The 19,687-nt window shown below is 38.7% G+C and overlaps 1 protein-coding gene across 6 annotated transcripts in view; it reads left to right on the forward strand.

Moving 5' to 3' along the window:
* ZNF106 (zinc finger protein 106) overlaps positions 1–19,687 on the forward strand; it is a 59,321-nt gene that overhangs the window by 3,866 nt on the left and 35,768 nt on the right. Inside the window, exons 2-4 of one of the 6 annotated variants that reach the window (XM_070503015.1) lie at positions 4,686–4,868; positions 13,594–13,679; positions 17,364–17,425. The exons of 1 other annotated variant lie outside the window; for it this stretch is intronic. In XM_070503015.1, coding sequence (XP_070359116.1) covers positions 4,865–4,868; positions 13,594–13,679; positions 17,364–17,425 — 152 coding nt within the window. In that variant the 5' untranslated portion in view covers positions 4,686–4,864. Of the gene's footprint in view, positions 1–4,685; positions 4,869–7,320; positions 7,443–13,593; positions 13,680–17,363; positions 17,426–19,687 lie in introns of those variants that run through there. 4 more of the 6 variants (XM_070503011.1, XM_014857305.3, XM_070503033.1 and 1 more) reach the window with 4 other exon arrangements.

A 19,687-nucleotide genomic window follows, 5' to 3' on the forward strand; every position in this document is an offset into this window, starting at 1 on the left:
GTAAGTGATAGAGCCAGGTCTCAAACACAAGCCGTCTGGTTACAGAGATCTTGCTCTCTTTCTTTACCGTAATGCAGTGGTTTTCAATGAGTTTGGGATCATCCTCCAGGAAGTTTGGAAATTTGTAGGGGTGTTTTTTGATTTCAGAATTATTGAGAGGGTGACACTTTAGTGGATGAAGATCAAGCATGTTAGACATCCTATAATGTAAGGGACATCCTCGTATGGTAAAAAATTGTTCTACAGCTTGAATCACTTTCCCAGATGGGGAAATGTCCCAGAGGATGTTCGTGTAGGTGAAAAATCTGTTTATGATTACCTGAGCCTAGAACCAAATTTGTTTTACGTATAAACACAGAGTATTTTTTGCCTAGAACGTAGTTGTCATGTCAATCAACAGACTGTGCCTTAGAAAGTTTATCAAGAGTTGGTCACTTTTGGAAAATCACATCACAGACAGCAATGCTATTCATGATATTTTTATCAACAATGTAACGTACCTGTATGAGTCTGTATTTATAGTTGTCACATTCATAGCCTTACATTGTCTAATATAGTCGTACCCAGGCACTAAATGTTGAAATGCATATTATTTTATGATAAATTGCTTTTCTTTTTTGTTATAGTTAGCACATTATATTATTTTAAATTTTACATGTCTTAAGTTACAGTTGCTCTGAATTTCATTTCAGGAATTGTAAGGAGATATTACAAAATATTTATAATAAAAAGTTAGAAAAATATCTTTAAAGAACAAAATTGTGTGTTGACAGTTGGGGAAGCTGGGTGGTGAGCACACTTGTTACAATAATCCCTCATATTTATGTATGAATGAAAATTCCTATAATGTTTTAGAGAAAAAAGAGAGTATTGGATCAGATATGGTTGAGAACTGATGTTCTACTGCCTACCTCAGAAATAGTCACAGTTGTGATAAGTGGAAGGTACAGGACTTTAGGAGAGTAGTGTACAGTGAGGGACTACGACCTGATGTGGGAGATGAGGGAGAGCTTCTCCAGGCAACTGACATTTGCACTGAGATTTGAAGGATGAGTAGTTAACTAGATAGAAAGGAGTAAGAACATTCCAGGAAGAGGGGCCAGCATATGAAAAGCCCTGCGGGGGAAGCATGGTAGGTGAGAAGAACTGAAAATACTATTTTGTCTGGTGCACAGAGATGTAGGGGGAAAGTAGCTCAAACATATGTAGTAAAGATTAGCAAGGATCATATCAAGGAGCCTTATAAGACTTGTTAAATATTTTGGTTTATATCTTAAGTAATTGGATGCCTTTGGAGGGCTTTTAAAAGTGAGGGATTGAAGCATAAAACATAAGCACGTGTAGGAATGGCTTTTTCAGTGTATGGTTGAAGGAATCATAGAAGTGCATGTTTAGATGGCGGTAAAACTGAAGTAGAGTGGAATGCTGAGCCACTTCATTAAAGACAACTGCCATTCAGGAGTCACCTAGACCACAGCACACTTTGTCACTAAACCTAGGGCCTCCTACTCCCATCACAGAATTGAGGGGTAGTTGTCTTTGATCAGCCCCACAGGCTTAAGCATTACCTGGAGCCATTCAATCAGGCTGAAGGCTCTCGAAAGTACAAGCATGAGAGTCTTGTTCTGGTCATGGCTGAGTAAGCTCCTACTGGCAGACCTTCCTGCAGATAACAACTATTAAATCTAGACTGAAGTACATAAAACAACTAAAATCACTGGAGAGTGACCAAAAGTAAGCAGAGTCTGAAAGGGAATTGAAACTTGAAGAACAGAACTACTGTTGATTTCTCATTTTCATGGTCCCAGTCTGTACCAGGTAGGGTGGTTAAAATTCTGATAGCAAACTTCCAGTCTTTGTGGCCTGGAGAACCAAAAGCTAAGGCTCTGGGCGATCACAGCTGTTGCAGAGTGTGAAGAGAATCCTGGAAAATAGAGAGGAGAAGCATCCGACTCTATGAATGAATTCTACCCAAATCTTAACAGGCTGTTGAACTATGCATGTGTGGAGCAGACTCCAAGAAGCCCAGCTAAGGATAAAAAAACTGAAAACAGAGTTTGCAGTTTGAGTCAATTTAGAGACGTACTAAAACAAAAATAAAAAAATAAAAATAAAAATTAACACTCTACAGAGGAATCCAGAGCCTCCACAGCATAACGTTTACAACATCCAGGATATATTCCAAAATTACTCATATACAAAGAATCAGGAAAATGTAACCTATTCTCAAGTTAGAATAGATTGTCTTTTAAAACACCTAGATGTTGAGATGAGCAGGAACGGATTTTAAACTTATTTATGTATTAGAAAAGGAAAGAAAAATGATGTAAGGGAGAATATGCCCATAAAAATGAGTATGAAATTAAGAAATGCTCAAATGGAGATTCTAGAACTGAGAAGTACAGTATCAGAAATAAATTACAATTGAAATTACCTAGACAAGGGGCCAGCTCGGTGGTGCAGCGGTTGAGTGCACATGTTCCACTTTGGTTGCCTGGGGTTTGCTGGTTTGGACCCCTAGAGTGGACATGACACCACTTGGCATACTATGCTGTGGTAGGCATCCCACATATAAAGTAGGGGAAGTTGGGCATGATGTTAGCTCAGGGCCAGTCTTCCTCAGCAAAAAGAGGAAGGATTGACAGCAGTTATCTCAGGGCTAATCTTCCTCAAAAAAAAAAAGAACTAAATTATGCTGGCCGGGCTTAACAGCAGAATGGAGATGATCAGGGAAAAATCTATGAAGTTAAAGATCAATAGAAATTTTTCAATATGAGAAGAAGAAGAAGAGTAGGAGGAAAAAAGGAGCAGATCCTCTAGGACCTGGGGGCAGTATCAAAAAATCCAACATATGTAATTGGACTCCCAGGAGGAGAGGAGAAAGAATGAGGCAGAAAAAAAATACTTGAAAATATAATGGCTGAAAATTTCCCAGGTTTAGTGACAGGCGTGAATGGACAGGTTCAATAAGCTCAGCAAACCCCAAGAAGAATAAAGATAACAAAATCATGCAAACCTTGAGTTTAAAAATGAAGAAAACTGTGACTGGGTACTTCACTGTCAAACTGCCGAAAGCCAAAAATAAAAGGAAAAATCTAGAAAGCAGCCAAAGAAAACATGTTTCATAGAGGGGTATAATCATGGAGGCCAGAGAGAGTAGAGAATCTTTAAAATGCTGAGAGAAAAATCTGACAACCAAGAATTCCAGATTCAGCAGAATAGCCTTCAAGAAGGAAGACAAAAATATTATCAGATAAAAAGAAACCAAGAGAATTCATTGCTACCAGATCTGCACTACAAGAAATGCTAAAGGAATTTCCTCAGACTGAAGGGGAATGATACACATGGCAACTTGAATCTTCATAAGGGAATGAAGAGCATCAGAAATGGTAGATATCTAGATAAATATAAGATTTTTTTTTTCCTGTTAATTTCTTAAAACTACATATGACTGTTTAAATTTTTTAAAAAGGAGGCGGCATCTTGTGGAGTCCATCACATATTGTAGATGTGAAACATAGGCCATAAAGCATGTGATGGGTGGGGTAAATGGACCTGTGTGGTTGCAAGGTTTCTACATATTACGTGAAGTGGCATGTTATTAACACTGAATACAGTGTAAGATGATAAGGATGTGTATTGTAGTTCCTAATGCAGCCACTGTGGAAAAAATAATGCAAAGAACTGTTGCTAAAAAGCTAGTAGAAAAAGTGAATAACCTAAAAGAAGACAGAAATGGAAGTATATCTGAACAAAAAATAGGAGATAAAAAATAATAAAATGGGAGACTTAATCCAACCATATCAATAATTTCATTTAATTTAATGGAATAAACACTCTGATTCAGTGCATAAAGACAGATTGGCTAAAAGTAAATGCATGGAAAAAGCTATACTTTACAAATGGTAAGCCTAAGAAGGTTGGAATGGCTTTATATCAGATAAAGTAGACTTCAAGATGAAATGTATTGCCAGAGTGAAGGAGGTAATTTCATAATGGTAAAAGGGTCAATTCATCAGGAAGACATAATCATACATATGTATGTGCCTTATATCTGAGCTTTAAAATATATCAAGCAAAAATTGATACAGTATAGATCTCCACCCAGCAACTGTAGAAGGCATACAGACCAAATGCTAGAATGTAAATCAACTCTCAATAAATTTGAAAGGATTGATTTAATACAGAATATATTCATTGACCATAATGGAATTAAAGTAGAAATGAAGATCTCTAAAAAACCCACAAATATTTGGAAATTCAATGAAACTTCTAAATCTGTGAGTCAAGGAAGAAATCACAAGAGAAACTGGTAAGTGTTGTTTTGAACTGGATGATGAAAATATGTCAAAATTTGAGGGGTAACTGTCATAGCCAAGAGGGATCTAAGGAGACCTGATGACTAAATGAAATATGATAGCCTGGTTGATATCCTGGAAGAGAAGAAGGATACTAGGTAAAAAATGAGGAAATAAAGTATGGAGTTTAATAATAATGTGTCAATATTAGTTTATTAATTGTGACAAATTATCAATATTAATGTTAAGATGTAGATAATATGGGAAACTGGGAGTGGAGTGTATGGATACTCTATTTGCAACTTTTCTATAAATCTAAAACTATTCCAAAATAGTTTGTTAAAAAATACTAAAAAAATTTTTTTCTTTTTTTTTGAGGAAGATCAGTGCTGAGCTAATGTCTGCCAATTCTCCTCTTTTTGCTGAGGAAGACTGGCCCTGAGCTAACATCTGTGCCCATCTTCCTCTGCTTTATACGTGGGACGCCTACCACAGCATGGCTTGCTGAGCAGAGCCATATTTGCACCTGGGATCCGAACTGGCAAATCCCAGGCTGCCGAAGTGGAATGTGTGAGTTTAACCGCTGCGCCACCAGGCTGGCCCCTAAAAAATTTTTGTAGGATGCAGCTAATGCAGTGTCTAAAGGGAACTTTATAGCTTTAAATACCTATTTTAGAAAAGAAAGGTCTAAAGGCAGTGACCTAAAGTTCTGCCTTAAGAAGCTGTTAAATGAAGAGCAAAATAAACTCAGTAGTTAGAAGTAAAGAAATAATAAAGATGAGGGGCCAGCCCTCTGGCTGAGTGGTTAAGTTTGCACACTCTGCTTTGGCAGCCCAGGGTTTCACCAGTTCGGATCCTGGGCGCAGACCTAGCACCGCTCGTCAGGTCATGCTGAGGCAGCATCCCACACAGCAGAACCAGAAGGACCTATGACTAGAATATACAGCTATGTACGGGGGGCTTTGGAGAGAAGAAAAAAACAAAAAAGATTGGCAACAGATGTTAGCTCAGGTGCCCATCTTTAAAAAAAGAAAAAAAGAAATACTAAAGATGACAGAAGAAATCAATGAAATAGAAAAAGACAAACAGTAGACAAAATTACAAAGCCAGAAGTTGGTTCTTTGAAAAGATCAACAGTATTGATAAACCTGTAGATAGACTGGTAATGAAAAACAGAACACAAATTACTAGTGTCAGCAATGAAGGGAATTTATCACTACAGATCCTATAGGATAATGAGATATTATAAACATTTTTATGCCAACAAATTTGACAATATAAATGGACAGTTTCTTGAAAATATCAGTGTACTAAAATGCTCACAAGTTGAAATCTGAATAAGCTTATATTAAAAAAATGGAATTAATGATTAAAAAAAAACCCATCCCACAAAATTCAGGGCCACAGTGGTTTCACTGATGAATTCTATCAACTGTTTAAAGAAGTAACATCAGTCTTGTATAAACTTTCATAAAACAAAGGGGAAACACTTCCAAACTCATTTCACAAGGCCAGCATAATTCTAATGACCAAAACCTGATAAAGACGTTGCAGATTTTTAAAAAAAATTGTAAAACAGTGTGCCTTATGTAAACATAGACTCCAAAAATTCTAGGCAAAAAATTAACAAATCATAATGCATCATGACTAGGTGACCAAGGATAGATGGATAAGTATCTGATGAAGCAAGTATAGTAAAAGTTAATGGTAGAATTCAGGTGGTAGCTGTAGGGGTATGTGAGAAATTGAGTGTGGGATATTCACTATAAAATTCTTTTCCCAGGGGGGCCGGCCCCGTGACTGAGTGGTTAAGTTTGAGAGCTCCGCTTCAGCGGCCCAGGGTTTTGCCAGTTCGAATCCTGGATGCGGACATGGCACCGCTCATCAAGCCATGCTGAGATGACATCCCACATGCCACAACTAGAAGGACCCACAGCTAAAAGTACACAACTATGTGCCGGAGAGCTTTGGGAGAAAAAGGGAAAAAAAAATTCTTTTCCTATTTCTGTGTTTGAAATTTTCCAAAATATAACATAGGGAGAAAAATCAAGAGAATATTACATTCAGATTTACGTTTTAAAGAGATTACTGCTGCTGCAGTATAAGGAATTAGGGAAGCTCAGGATTACCTGAGAGTAGTTTGAGAGCGGGTACTATACTGAGACCACTTAGGAGGATATTATATAGCTATTCTTTTTAGGCTGGTAATTTCAAGGTAAATTTGAGCCCTGGGACATTTTTCAAGCTGTTGGAATGCTAAACTTTTGAACAGCAGCAAATTTTGTTAAGCATGTTTTTTTACTACGTGCTTGCTGAGCTGTTTGGTTATATCACTGCCAAATGTACGGCATGTATGTGAGCTTTTAGTAAACATTAGACTTTTGACGTTTACAAGGATACGTTGAAGATTTTTGCAAATTCCAGGATTTGCAAATACTACTACTTCAGCAGCACGTAAGTTCCTCCCTTAAATCCAATGAAATATATGGTGACTTTCCAGAGACTTAATAGTTTTTTAAATAAAGGACACAGGCATTCAGAAAACGATGTCAATTAAACTGCTAAAGTAAATGCTTTACTGTATTTCACCATTACTGTGGTGTAGTCAACCATGAACTTAAGAGAGTCTGTGAAAAGAAGCAGTAATGAAGATGATTCCTGTTATAGTCGTACAAATTGGATGAAGATTATTGAACTGTTAGCAGCAAGAAGCAAGAACAACAAAGCTTTTTGAGGAGAATATTGGGCAGTTACCTAGGCTCACTCGTTAGCTTGCAGTGATTATAATTCATGTCACAGAATTTTAAATTACTATGTGGATCTTTGGGGTTGCTTGGAAATATGTATATAAATGATATGTTGAATAAGGAATGCAAACTTTTTTTTTTTGATGAGGAAGATTCACCCTGAGCTAATATCCATTGCCAACCCTCCACCTTTTTTTTTTTTTGCTTGAGGAAGACTAGCCCCGAGCTAACATCTGTGCCAGTCTTCCTCTCTTTGGTATGCCTCCACAGCATGGCTGATGGATGGAGCAAATCTGTGCCCGGGATCCGAACCTGCGAACCTGGGCTGCCAAAGTGGAGCACGTGGAACTTGAACCATTAGGCCACAGGGCTGGCCCCAGACTTTTTAAAGTGTTAAGTAAGTGCAACAAGCTATCCAGTTATACTTTTAAAACAGTGTTTGTACAAGCTGTCTTGGCTTATGGCTTACTCTGTTATATGAGGATAACTTTTGCTAGTATTTTTATTACCTTGTTAGTATTGACGTTATCCCAGTTTGTCAGTCATTTTGTCCTCTAGGACATAATGCTTGGCAAGTTCCAGAATTGAATAAGGAATTGGAACCTGACAGTAGTTCCAATTTTGAGTTGAGGAATCAGACTGCGGTCTGCCCTGTCCTTCTCCTTGCCTGGTGATGGGCAATATGGACAGCTTCATTTGCTGGAGGCTCGGCTTTTAATGCCTTTTCCTGAGTCACAGCCTTAACTTCCTGTCTTTGTTTTAGCCCTGTGCTTACTAATAAAGAGTGGTTGCTAAGTGTTATGTTAGAGCAGATAATATAAAAAGTAGGAATGCTAGTGAGTAAAATGCTTATGAGCTTATGCTCTGTCAAAGATGCTGGATACAGGAAACCACCAATCACTTGCCTTGGGAAACAGGAGGCAGCCAGAACTTAATAATAGCAAATGGGACAGCTACCTGGAATAAGCCTTTGAAAATTGTAGTTATGGTTTGATGTGCCCCAAAATACTTCCTGATCTTTATTGTCAGCTTGCTAAAACTCCTGCCATACCTAGGAGCCTTGGAACTTTCCACTCAGCAAAGTGAGGACCTCCCAGAAGTGCCAGGCATATCTTTGTTCCATAACCGCCTGGGTAACCTAGGGGTGGTGGCAAAAACTTGTTCTGTCACTGAATACTTCTCTCTGTTGCCATGTCCTGCTTACCAGAAATCCGTTAGTTTTCTGTCAGGGTTAAGGTAGAGGCACAGAAAGTTACCTGTGGAATTCAGAAAAGGAATTCGAATCTGAGTACCACTCCCCACCTCCCAACAAACCAATGATTAAGCTTTTTTTTTCAGTGTTTTACAGTATATTATTGTCATACAGAGTCTGAGTTGGCTTTCATTATGTCAAAGTTCAAATACCTTAAGTACTACTGGGTTTATTGTAATGAAGGTTATGAGGTGTCTGAAAAGACAGATCCCTTCCGCATGGTAAGTTCAGGGAGAGCAGATATACCTGCCATCAGACACACTGTTCATGCTGATTTGGAGGTGGGTTTTTTTTTTTTTTTTAAGATTGGCACCTGAGTTAGCATCTGTTGCCAATCTTTTTTTTTTAAATTTTTCTCCACAAATGCCCCCAGTACAGAGTTGTATATTCTAGTTGTGAGTGCCTCTGGTTGTGGCACGTGGGACGCCACCTCAGCATGGCCTGATGAGTGGTGCCATGTCCACGTCCAGGATCTGAACTAATGAAACCCTGGGCTGCCGAAGCAGAGGGTGTGAACTTAACCACTTGGCCATGGGGCTGGCCCCTGCAGGTTGTTTTAACAGTAAAATGGGATAATGTGACAATGTGTCAAGGTTCTGTGACATAAACAGTGTTCTTCAGCCTTGAGTAACATAATAAATATTTGGAGAAATATTCTGACATCGATGTTTGAGATAGACTGCAGTGTTAGGAGAGAGTGATTAATTGGAAGGCTGTCCTACTGACCAGTTTAAGTCACTTGTGAGTGATTGCTCTGTGTAAGGATGGGGAAAGCAGAACGAAGTACAAAACGGAGTCTGCAGATTCTAATGCAGTTGTTCTACTCCGCCTGCACAACTGTATTTCTTTTCATTAATAAGCTATATGAGTGATTCTCACATACTGCTTGGGTTTAGAACTTTGTTTATGTGTTGGGGGCAGGAGTCAAGCAGGAAACGTTAGTGACTAGGGCAGTTGGGTGAAGGGAGAAGAATGGTAATTGTATTGACAATAATAATTAGGATGTGGAGAAAAGGTATTTATTATAGGATTTTTTAGGCTATTATGACTAAGAAATATCACAGATATTTCACAGAGTTATTTGGAGAAAATTGGAAAGATTTCATAGTAGGTATATTTATTTTTTTAAAGTTTGTTTTTTTTTTCCTTTTTCTCCCAACCCCCCTCCCCCGGTACCTAGTTGTGGGTCCCTCTGGTTGTGGCATGTGGGGTGCCACCTCAGCATGGCCTGATGAGCGGTGCAATGTCCACACCCAGGATTCCAACCACTGAAACCCTGGGCTGCCAAAGCAGAGCATGCGAACTTAACCACTCGGCCATGGGGCCAGCCCTTATAGTAGGTCTATTTAAATAATATGGGGGACAGTGTAAGGTGGCTGAAGTGAGGAATGGTTGAATTGTTTACGCTTACTTGTGTAGTGTAACCTCTCAAGCACTTGGAGATTGCAGAGTTGGATGATTTCTCTGTCTTTGGCTTCTGATCCTTGTTAAGACCTTTAAAGAGCAATGGTTCCAATCTAGAAGGCTGTGAGCTGATTTCAGTATTTCAGAAAGCTTAGAGGAAATCATATACTTACCCAGTTCGAGGATGTATGAATTAAAATTCCTTTGTCCTTGGCTGCAATCTGTCAACTCAGTGTTTAAATACTAGGTTTTCCTTATTGATTAAATACTTTGCTAGTAGTTACACTTTTTGATTTTTTATAAAAGTGAAAATGAATGTACTTAATTCATGTAGATTAGAAACATGGAGCTTGGGGCTGGCCCCGTGGCTGAGTGGTTAAGTTTGCGCGCTCCACTACAGGCGACCCAGTGTTTCGTTGGTTCGAATCCTGGGCGCGGACATGGCACTGCTCATCAAACCATGCTGAGGCAGCGTCCCACATGCCACAACTAGAAGGACCCACAGCGAAGAATATACAACTATATACTGGGGGGCTTTGGGGAGAAAAAGGAAAAAATAAAATCTTAAAAAAAAAAAAGAAAAGAAACATGGAGCTTGTGGGCCTGGCCCCGTGGCCGAGTGGTTCGTGTGCTCGCCTTCAGCGGCCCAGGGTTTGGCCACTTCAGATCCTGGGTGTGGACATGGCACCGCTCCTCAGGCCATGCTGGGGTGGCATCCCACATGCCACAACTGGAAGGACCCACAACTAAGAATATACAACTATGTACCGGGGGGATTTGGGGAGAAAAAGGAAAAATAAAATCTTTTTAAAAAACCATGGAGCTTGTGAAAGGAAAAAATAAATAAAAAGAAGGAGCCTTTAGTTACAAGGTTGATAGAGAATATTTTCTTATGTGGCTTTATTTCTTTATCCATTTACTAGGAGTTGATGTCTTTGGTTTTTTTAAATAGAAACAGTTTGTATTTAGTCTTTTGTTCTCAGTTGAGTAAATATATAAAAACTCCACAATAAGTGCTGTTGCTTGTGCTAGAAAGTGACACTTTCTCATTGACTTTATTGCTTCTAAGTTTTTGTTTCTGTTTTGCTTTGATGGCTAATAACTTGAAGCAGTATTAAGAACATTTCTGGACATACCTTCTTTACCACTGTTTTACCTACTCTTACAACAGTGCTTGGTGCTCAATAAATGCTTGTTGAATGAAATAACAAAATATTACATGTAAATAGTAATTAAACTTAAAGTATATGTTAAGATATAAGGAAATTAAAAGAATAATTATGCTTTAAGACTTAGCACCAGAGTGATTTATGTTAATTTCGAGGTTTAGGCCATTATTAGCAATATTGGAAGCATAAATAATACTGTACTAATCCATAAGGATATATTTGTCTGTTTTATTAGCTGGTTGATGTTCAGCTTTCTCAAATGTACAAAATTTTACCCTGTAATCTCGTTTTGGTGTTTCATACTTTGTTGCTGAATAAAATTATTTCAGACATTCACTAGTGGTCTGCAGTGGGTTGCAGTAGCAAGGAAGCTGCCAGGTGACCAGGAGAACAGGGAGCGTTAGGCGTCTTCCCATGGGCCCTTCTGCCACGTTGTCCAGGAGTTACAGATTAAATTAGGGTAGTTTATAACTTCATTACTCACAGTTTTAAGTCCCCAAGGAAGGAAGCCAGACAAGGAAGCAAGTATTAAAGCCCAGTGTTGTGTGTGGAGGAGAAAACAATGTTGCTGGGGAGTGGAATTAAATTCTCATGTAGAGCATCTTTGCAGGCACTCGAAAGGAAAGTAGGCTAGTGCTAGAGGACTGTAAAATAGGAAACCTTCTAGTCTTAATCCATACCCCCGTATTTACCTAGCTCTTTCTATCTCGTGTTTAGTAACCCAACATAGTTCCATTTAGTAACCCATCGTAGTTCCATAATGTGACAGTATGCCAGACACTGTTCTAAGTGCTAGACCTGTACTAGTGAATAAAATATGCAAAGTCTCTGTTCTGATGGAACTTAATTTTTTTTTTTAAGGTTGGCACCTGAGCTAACATCTGATGCCAATCTTCTTTTTTTTTGTTTTCTTTCTTCTTCTTCTTCCCAAAGTCCCCCAGTACATAGTTGTATATTCTAGTTGTAGGTCCTTCTGGTTGTGCTGTGTGGGACACTGCCTCAACATAGCCTGATGAGTGGTGCCATGTCTGCACCCAGGACCCAAACCGGGGAAACCCTGGACTGTTGAAGTGGAGCGTGCTAACTTAACCACTCTATCACGGAACTTAATTTTAAATGGAAGGAAATAGAGAATAACAAGTAAATACAAACTATGTCAGGTAGTAAAGGACACTTGTTTCAGATCTCTCTCACTGTGTAACAAACTACCCCAAAATTTAGCAGCTTACAACTATTTTATTGTTTCTTACAGTTCTGTGGGGCTCATCTGCATGGTTCTTTAGCTGGTTCTTGCTTGGGGTCCCTTAATTAGCAGCTGGGCCTGGAATACCTGACGTGGCTCCCTTGCCCAGCATGGCTGTCGGATGGTCCTGGTTGTTGTCTGGGTGCTCAGCCCAGGCCTCAGCTCTTTTCCCCTTGGCCTTTTCTTGTGGCTTGGCTTCTCACAGCATGATGGCTGGGTGCCAAGAGGGAGTGTTCCAAGTGTGTAAGGCCCATTCTCAGAAATTACGTTGTCACTTCCACCACATTTTATTAGTCAAAACAGGTCAAAGGAGAGGGAAAAATAGACTCCACCTTTTGATGGGTGGTGGTGACAAGATCACATTGAGCACATGGGGTGGGAGATAATGTTGATGCCATCTATGGGAACAATCTACCACAGTGCTATTAAAAAATGAAAAATTAAGCTAATGAAATAGAGGAAATGGGGGCAGAAAGTACAGTATTCTATAGGAGGTCAGGCAAGGGCTTTCTGATGAGGCAGCATGAGAGTGAGCTGTGAGAACCACAAAGACATCTTTTTCTTTTTTAAATTTTTTATTTATTTATTTTTTAAGATTTTATGTTTTCCTTTTTCTCCCCAAAGCCGCCCAGTACATAGTTGTGTATTCTTCGCTGTGGGTCCTTCTAGTTGTGGCATGTGGGACGCTGCCTCAGCGTGGTTTGATGAGCAGTGCCATGTCCGCGCCCAGGATTCGAACCAACGAAACACTGGGTCGCCTGCAGTGGAGCGCGCGAACTTAACCACTCGGCCACAGGGCCAGCCCCCACAAAGACATCTTAAGGAAGAGTATTCCAGGCACAGAGAAAAGGAAATATAGAAGCTCTAAGGTGGGAGAATCACTGGTGTGATCAGGGGATAGCAAGGAGGGCAGTGTGGCTGGAATGGAGTGATAGAGGGAGACAGGTAGGGCATGGAGGCAGGGTAGTGAGAAACAGATTTTGTAGCTCATGGCAAAGGACTTTGGATTTTCTGTGATGAGATGGGAATCAAACAGAAGATTCTGAGCAGAGGCGTTATATGATCTGACTTATATTTTAAAAGAATCCTGTTCTGAGAATCTTTGGCTCCTGTTTTGAGAATAGATTACAAGAGGACAAGAGTGGAAGTAGGGAGTCAGGTCAGTGGGCTAGTGCCATGTGAGATGACAGATGTGCTAAGTAGTGAGGAGCACCTGGATTTTGAATATATTTCAAGGTGGAACTGACAGGATTTGCTAATGAGGGTGGATATGGGGTAAGAAAGAGGACCAAGGATGACTTCCAAAGTTTTTGCCCTGAGTACCTGAAAAGTTGGAATTTTCATTTACTAAGATGGGAAGACTAGGGGAGGAGCAGGGTGGAGGTGAGGGAGATGCAAGACTTGTGTTTTTGGCTATGTTAAGATGAATCTAGAAGATATCTGGGAAAAAAAGTTACTAAATGTTACTTCCTCATTGCAGGTGTGGCGTTGAGTGCTTCAGATCTGGTCACTATGGTACGAGAACGAAAATGCATATTGTGCCACATTGTGTACAGCTCAAAAAAGGTAATAATAGTAGAAGGAGAATCTGAGGCTTAATGACTGATCATTTTTTCAGAGACATCATATGGAATTTATAGATGGGTAAAAGCTTTAATGATGTCTTATTTATGCTTCTTTCCTAAAGCATAGTCTCATTCCACTGGTTTCTTTCTCATTACTGTCTCATAAAGCCAGTAATTAACTATATTATTAAACCTCTACCCAGAACTTGAGGATACTCAAAAGTAGATGATAAGGAGAAGTTTAGTTAGTAACTAGTTATAGAGAAAATACCTTAAAGTTCTGTTTATTTGTGGTTATAAAGTATGACTTTCTGATTAGTAGAGGATACATTTATTATATGGACCTGCGTTCTGTTTCTGCCTGTGCTTGTGAAGAGTGCAGCTCAGCAGAAATGGTATTAACAATAGCCTTAGATGGTCACAGGGTGGGGATGTTGCTCTAAGAAAAACAGACATTTTTAAGAACTAAAAGAATTTATCTGTACCTTAGGAAAGTGATTTGTCTCACTTTTTCTTGCCTTTATCCTTTGCTTTCAATGTAGTGCTGCCAGCTTAAGTACTGAAGACTTTTTCTTTATGCTTTTAAGTTGTTAGTGATTGGCATTGAAAATTCAGGGAACAGGGAAGATTATCCTGGGTTAGCCCAGGAAGTCTGAGTGAACCTTGAAAGATGCTTGGGACTAAGATGGTTTAAAAGAAACAGAGAAGAGAGATTTTAAGTGGGAAAACAACACGTACAAAGATACCGAGATAGAGTGGATATAACAGTTCTAGGAGTCAGTAGGAAGGCTCATCTGATTAGAACAGTTTTATCTTGGGAATAGTGGGACTGCATTTTAATTTGTAATTTGAAGACAGTGTATAAACAGCGTTGAATGCCAGGCTGAGGAGTGCGATTATGATCCATCCAGTAGGCTGGGGTGAAGAATTTTTTTTTTTCCTATTTAGGATTTCTGTTAGTGATGGAAAAATCCGTTGAGATTTTAAAATCATGTTTAATAATATACCTACTACCTTTTAAAAGTAAAAACCCTGCTTTTCTAGTTTTAAAAATTTAGACCAGGGTTAATACACATTTTCAATAAACGAACATTTCTTGTCGCTACTTTCAGATTGGAGGGAGATGGGAATTCAGAAGATGTGAGATGAATGGGCAGACGCTCAGCTGTGGGCTCAGACTTTCATGGAACACAGCCCTATCTTGTGATATCTCATAATTTTACCATTTTAAGTCCTTTGGGCATTTTTTCAACTCTGGTTTAAAACATGTTTTCATCTCTTCTTACTTTTCCATGGATCATAATGAAGTTAAATCAAAGGCTGGGATTATCTATTCCTGCCTTAGGGAAAGCCAAGTATAGGTTTTTAAGCAAGGGCGTGGCATGATTCAAGCGTTAAGATTAATATGGTCTAAGAAATTATCAGAATGGGTTAATTGTGAAAGGAATAACTTAGATACTTATTTTTAGATAGATTATAAACAACGTATGTTGAAGAAATTCTTTCCTCTAGTTTCTCAAACTAGTGTAACCCTAGTTTCTCCAAATACACTGGGAGGAGAAAAGGATCTCAGGTAACTTAAGTATGGGAAAAAGCTGTGCACTCCATCCCTGAGTATCCTGATGCTGGTGATCTTATGAAAGACTGAGAAGCCCTGGGGTGGAAAAATAATAAAACAAAATTTTTGTATTATTCAAGGTTTTCCAAATTTGTTCAATCACCAAATCTTTTCCCCCCACCCCCTTCCTCTCCCTGCTTTTAAAAATGTACTGATGAATATGCAAGGAGCTAAACGGAAGCTTGTTAGCTGAGCAGGTATGCCTTTGGGGCTGTTACTTCAATCCTATGCCTGTGGATCTTTCCCAATTTGTTTGGAAGCTCAGTTGTCTCATTATTTGCATTCATTCCTTGGAGCAGAATGAGAGAGAATTTTGCATGTAAATTTAGGAAAATATTTGTGAAGTGTTTTAGACAAAGTCATGTTAAAACTAGTTTTGAATGATAACATTTTTATAACTGAAATAGAATATAGAATTGATTTTTATATTACAATTGGTTATATAATGGGTTATAAAACCCATTTCAGTGAATACTGTTTTGGTCAGGAATGGTTTCATTGCAAGAAACAGAGTTCACTTAAAGTCAGGAAAAGGGGATTTGGCATACGTAAATCTAATCCACGGAAAAATTGAACAACAGGAAGTAGAGGGATGTGAGCAGGTGTTGTGTATTGTTCATGGTTCTTTTTCATTCTAGTTAGTGGCCACTCAGTTGTAGCTAGAGGGGGTCACTTGTAAGGCTGTCCCCTTCAAATGAGTCATTTGTAGAGATAGGAAGGAAGTGATGGCCATCTTCAGTAAAATTGCCATTTAAAGGAAGTGTTTTGAATCACAACCCTGTTTGTCACACTGTAGTAGATAAAGTAAGAATAGGTTGTTGTACTCTTTCTGACAAATGAACTGTATGTAATGAAAAATCTCAATGCACTGGATGCTTACAGTGTGACATGGTGTTTGAAACAGTGGCTTTGGTGTCAGATCTGCCAGGATTTGAGTCCTGGTCTCACCACTTGATTATCTATGACTCTGAGAGGGCAAGACTGAATATTTTCACAGTTATCCCTTCAGTGCCTAGCTCCCTACTTGGCACATAATAAGCACTTGATAAATATTTGGTGAAGAAATGACAACTTCTCTGCATGCTTGTGTCCCTATGAAGTTAATTTTATTCCCTCAGCAGTGTTTTGCGGTTCAAGTGAGAAAATGTTCGAGGCACTTAAGCACAGGGCACAGTTAAAAGTCATACTCAACACCTGTAGTAGCCCTTTATTATATGTGTAAGCAACCGTTCTCTAATAGGGCATGTTGGCTATATATACTTTCGCGTGACAAAGGGATAGACATTTACAGCTTTTTGAGTTTTTTGAGGTGTGTTTTTGCATGTTTTTTAAGTGGAAGTTCTTTCTGCAGACTTTATTTTCTTCCAATTAAGAATGAGATGGAGGGAGGGGAGAACCTAGTAAATTTTCAAACTTTGTGTTAGAACCGAACAAATCAACTAGGGGGGAGTGGGCAGTGAAGATGAAGGCACGATTGAGCAGCTGTGTTAAAAGCAGGTTTAAAAAACTTCCTCATCAACCATAGAGAAGTTCTGTTCATAACTTCTATCTAGAATTGATGTATCCATCTGTTCATTCAACAGATATTGACACCTGTGTGCCAGGCCCTGGCCAAGACATGAGTAAGCATTGTAACTTAGGCTTGAGAAACTCTCAGTTGAGTGGAGAAAGGGAATGTGAAGAAAAGTAACTAAATAGTTGAGAAGTTAAGTAATTTCAGAGTGTTGTTTTTAAAAAATAAACATTAGTAAATTCTTTACATTGGGACAGAATTGAACCCACATAGTTTATTCTTAAATCTTTTGCCTCCTAAAGACAATATACTTTCTATCCTTTTTGGAAAGCCACTTAAATAGATCTTGTTTAATTCCTTTGTTTAAAAATATGTCAGAAACACAGCTAATTACTTAATAAGGAACTGATTTCAGTATTGAATGAGAAGAAAACCACAACAAACACTTTTGACACAAGGAGCTTGAGCCCCAATTGTTGACTGAATAGGAACAGAGGAATTTTTTCCCCCAAAGCTATCCCCCTTAGTTTAATCTGCTTTCTTTAATTTTGAAGGAGATGGACGAACACATGCGGAGCATGTTGCATCACAGGGAACTTGAGAACCTGAAGGGCAGGTATGGGATCGGCTGTCTTCCATCAACTTGTGAATGTGGGGGGATCTGAGTGCTGATGATGCCTGTCAGCTTATTTTATACTAATCCTTCATAACTGAATATTATCTTATGGCATAGAACTATCTTTTAGAATTAATAACATGTACAATAGATTTCTTTGGCATTCAAACAGGATAAATATTTGTGCATCTCAAATGTGTAGAATTCACAGCAGCTTTTGCCAAGTAGATTACAACAAAGATGAGTTGTGATGAACTCGTTCTCTCATTAGTACGCTTTCTCATTCCTGCACACCAGCCTTACAACTCTAGGATGTTACAACTAGGACATATTATTGCCTCAGCGGAGTTACATTATTGCACGCCATAAACCTTTACTGTTGCTGGAATAGTGTAAGTCCAAAGTCTGCTATTTAGCACTGAATCTCATTAGTGTAAATACAGTCAAAGTACCTTGAGTTTTTAAGAATGCTATTTTGTGATGTAAAGATTGAGATGTTTGAGTAAAGAAAATCTAATAAGTAAGCACCTTTAAAAAATGAAGTGTAGGGGCCAGCCCGGTGGCATAGTGGTTAAGTTCACAGGCTCTGCTTTGGCAGCCCAGGGTTTGCCGGTTCAGATCCTGGGTGCGGACCTGTGCACAACTTATCAAGCCACGCTGTGGCAACGTCCCACGTAAATTAGAGGAAGATTGGAACAGCTGTTAGCTCAGTGACAATCTTCCCCCCACACACAAAATTATGTTGCAACTGTGTATATTCCGCGTCTTTTTTTTTCTTTTCCCATCTGTGCTTCCTTTTTTGATGTTTTGACTTCTGTGAATTTGGAGTTTGGAGACAGTATGGAACAGAGAAACATTGGGAAACTGAGAAATATTAATTATATCTTATTGCAGGAATAATAGTTACAAGCTCTCATCAGGATGCCAACCTAAGTTATTTGAAATTATTTGTATTTTAGGTCAGACAGTTTTAAATTATGTGGACAAATTAATATGTTGTTAAACTTTCTGCATCTTTTTGGCATATTAGTGGAATTTTCCCTTTACTATGTGAAAGTTAGGTCTTAGCACCAGTACAAAGAGGCTTTCACTCCAATTTAGTGTGGAGAACCCTTCTCATCCTTGAATATATATGATCTTTAACTCATTATCTTTGGAAACCTGTAAATACAGTCAACATTTGATTATATGTAGATTATTTTAATTACTTAATCCCGTTTCCAACAGATTTCCTTCTGGAATTTACCTTTTTCTGGGCTGTTTACCTGCTACCTGACTATATTATAAAATCAAATCAAACAAATGAGGTCAGGAAATCTAATCATTATGTGAGAAGCCCATTTTATTCTAAGACTAATGCCTTATTTTATTCAAAGATCACTAATCAGCTATTTAAAACATTTAAAAAACAAATTTCAGTTACTTAAGATTCATGTTCATAATCATTACAGAACCATAAAAAGTAAAAAAAGTAGAAGCCCTCTCACCCCTATCACCCGCCTACCCCCACCACTCCCCTCTTAGAGGAAAGCCAACAGTGTGGTGTATATCCTACCCAAACCTCTTTGTGAGTGTATGCATAGATTTATATTTGTATGTACACACACATTTTGTTTTGTCTTATTAACATACCTGAACCACATGCCATATATGTCTTATTCTGTAACTTGTTTTTCCTCTCCTCCCACCCATCAGCTTAACTGTGCTTTGGAGATTTTATCTACCATTTTCACTTATTTGGGGCAAAGTCAAATGATAAGGAGAAAGCATTAGAAGCCTCTGAACTGATGATATAAATATCAGCTTTAGCACCCAAACTCATTTTATTTAGAAGAGAGCACTTTAGTACTTATTCACTCATATTTTATGTATGTATGTAATTTATGTATGTATGGATGTATTATGTATGTGTGTGTATGTATTTATATATGCATGCATGTATGTATGTATTGATTGATTGATGAGGAAGATTTGCACTGATCTAATATCTGTTGCCAATCCTCCTCTTTTTTCGCTTGAGAACAATTAGCCCTGAGCTAACGTCTGTGCCAGTCTTCCTCTATTTTTATGCGTGGGATGCCTCCACAGCACAGCTGATGAGTGGAGTAGGTCCAAACCCGCGAACCCAGACTGCCAAAGTGGAACACTGGAACTTTAACCACTCAGCCACAGGGCTGGCCCCCTACTTACTCATATTTTAGACACAGTGCTAACAAGTTTTATATAGTGTCCTGGCCTGTGACAAATTACTAGGGAGAAGGC

Source organism: Equus asinus, chromosome 2 (assembly GCF_041296235.1).
Source record: "Equus asinus isolate D_3611 breed Donkey chromosome 2, EquAss-T2T_v2, whole genome shotgun sequence".
NCBI lineage: Eukaryota > Metazoa > Chordata > Mammalia > Perissodactyla > Equidae > Equus > Equus asinus.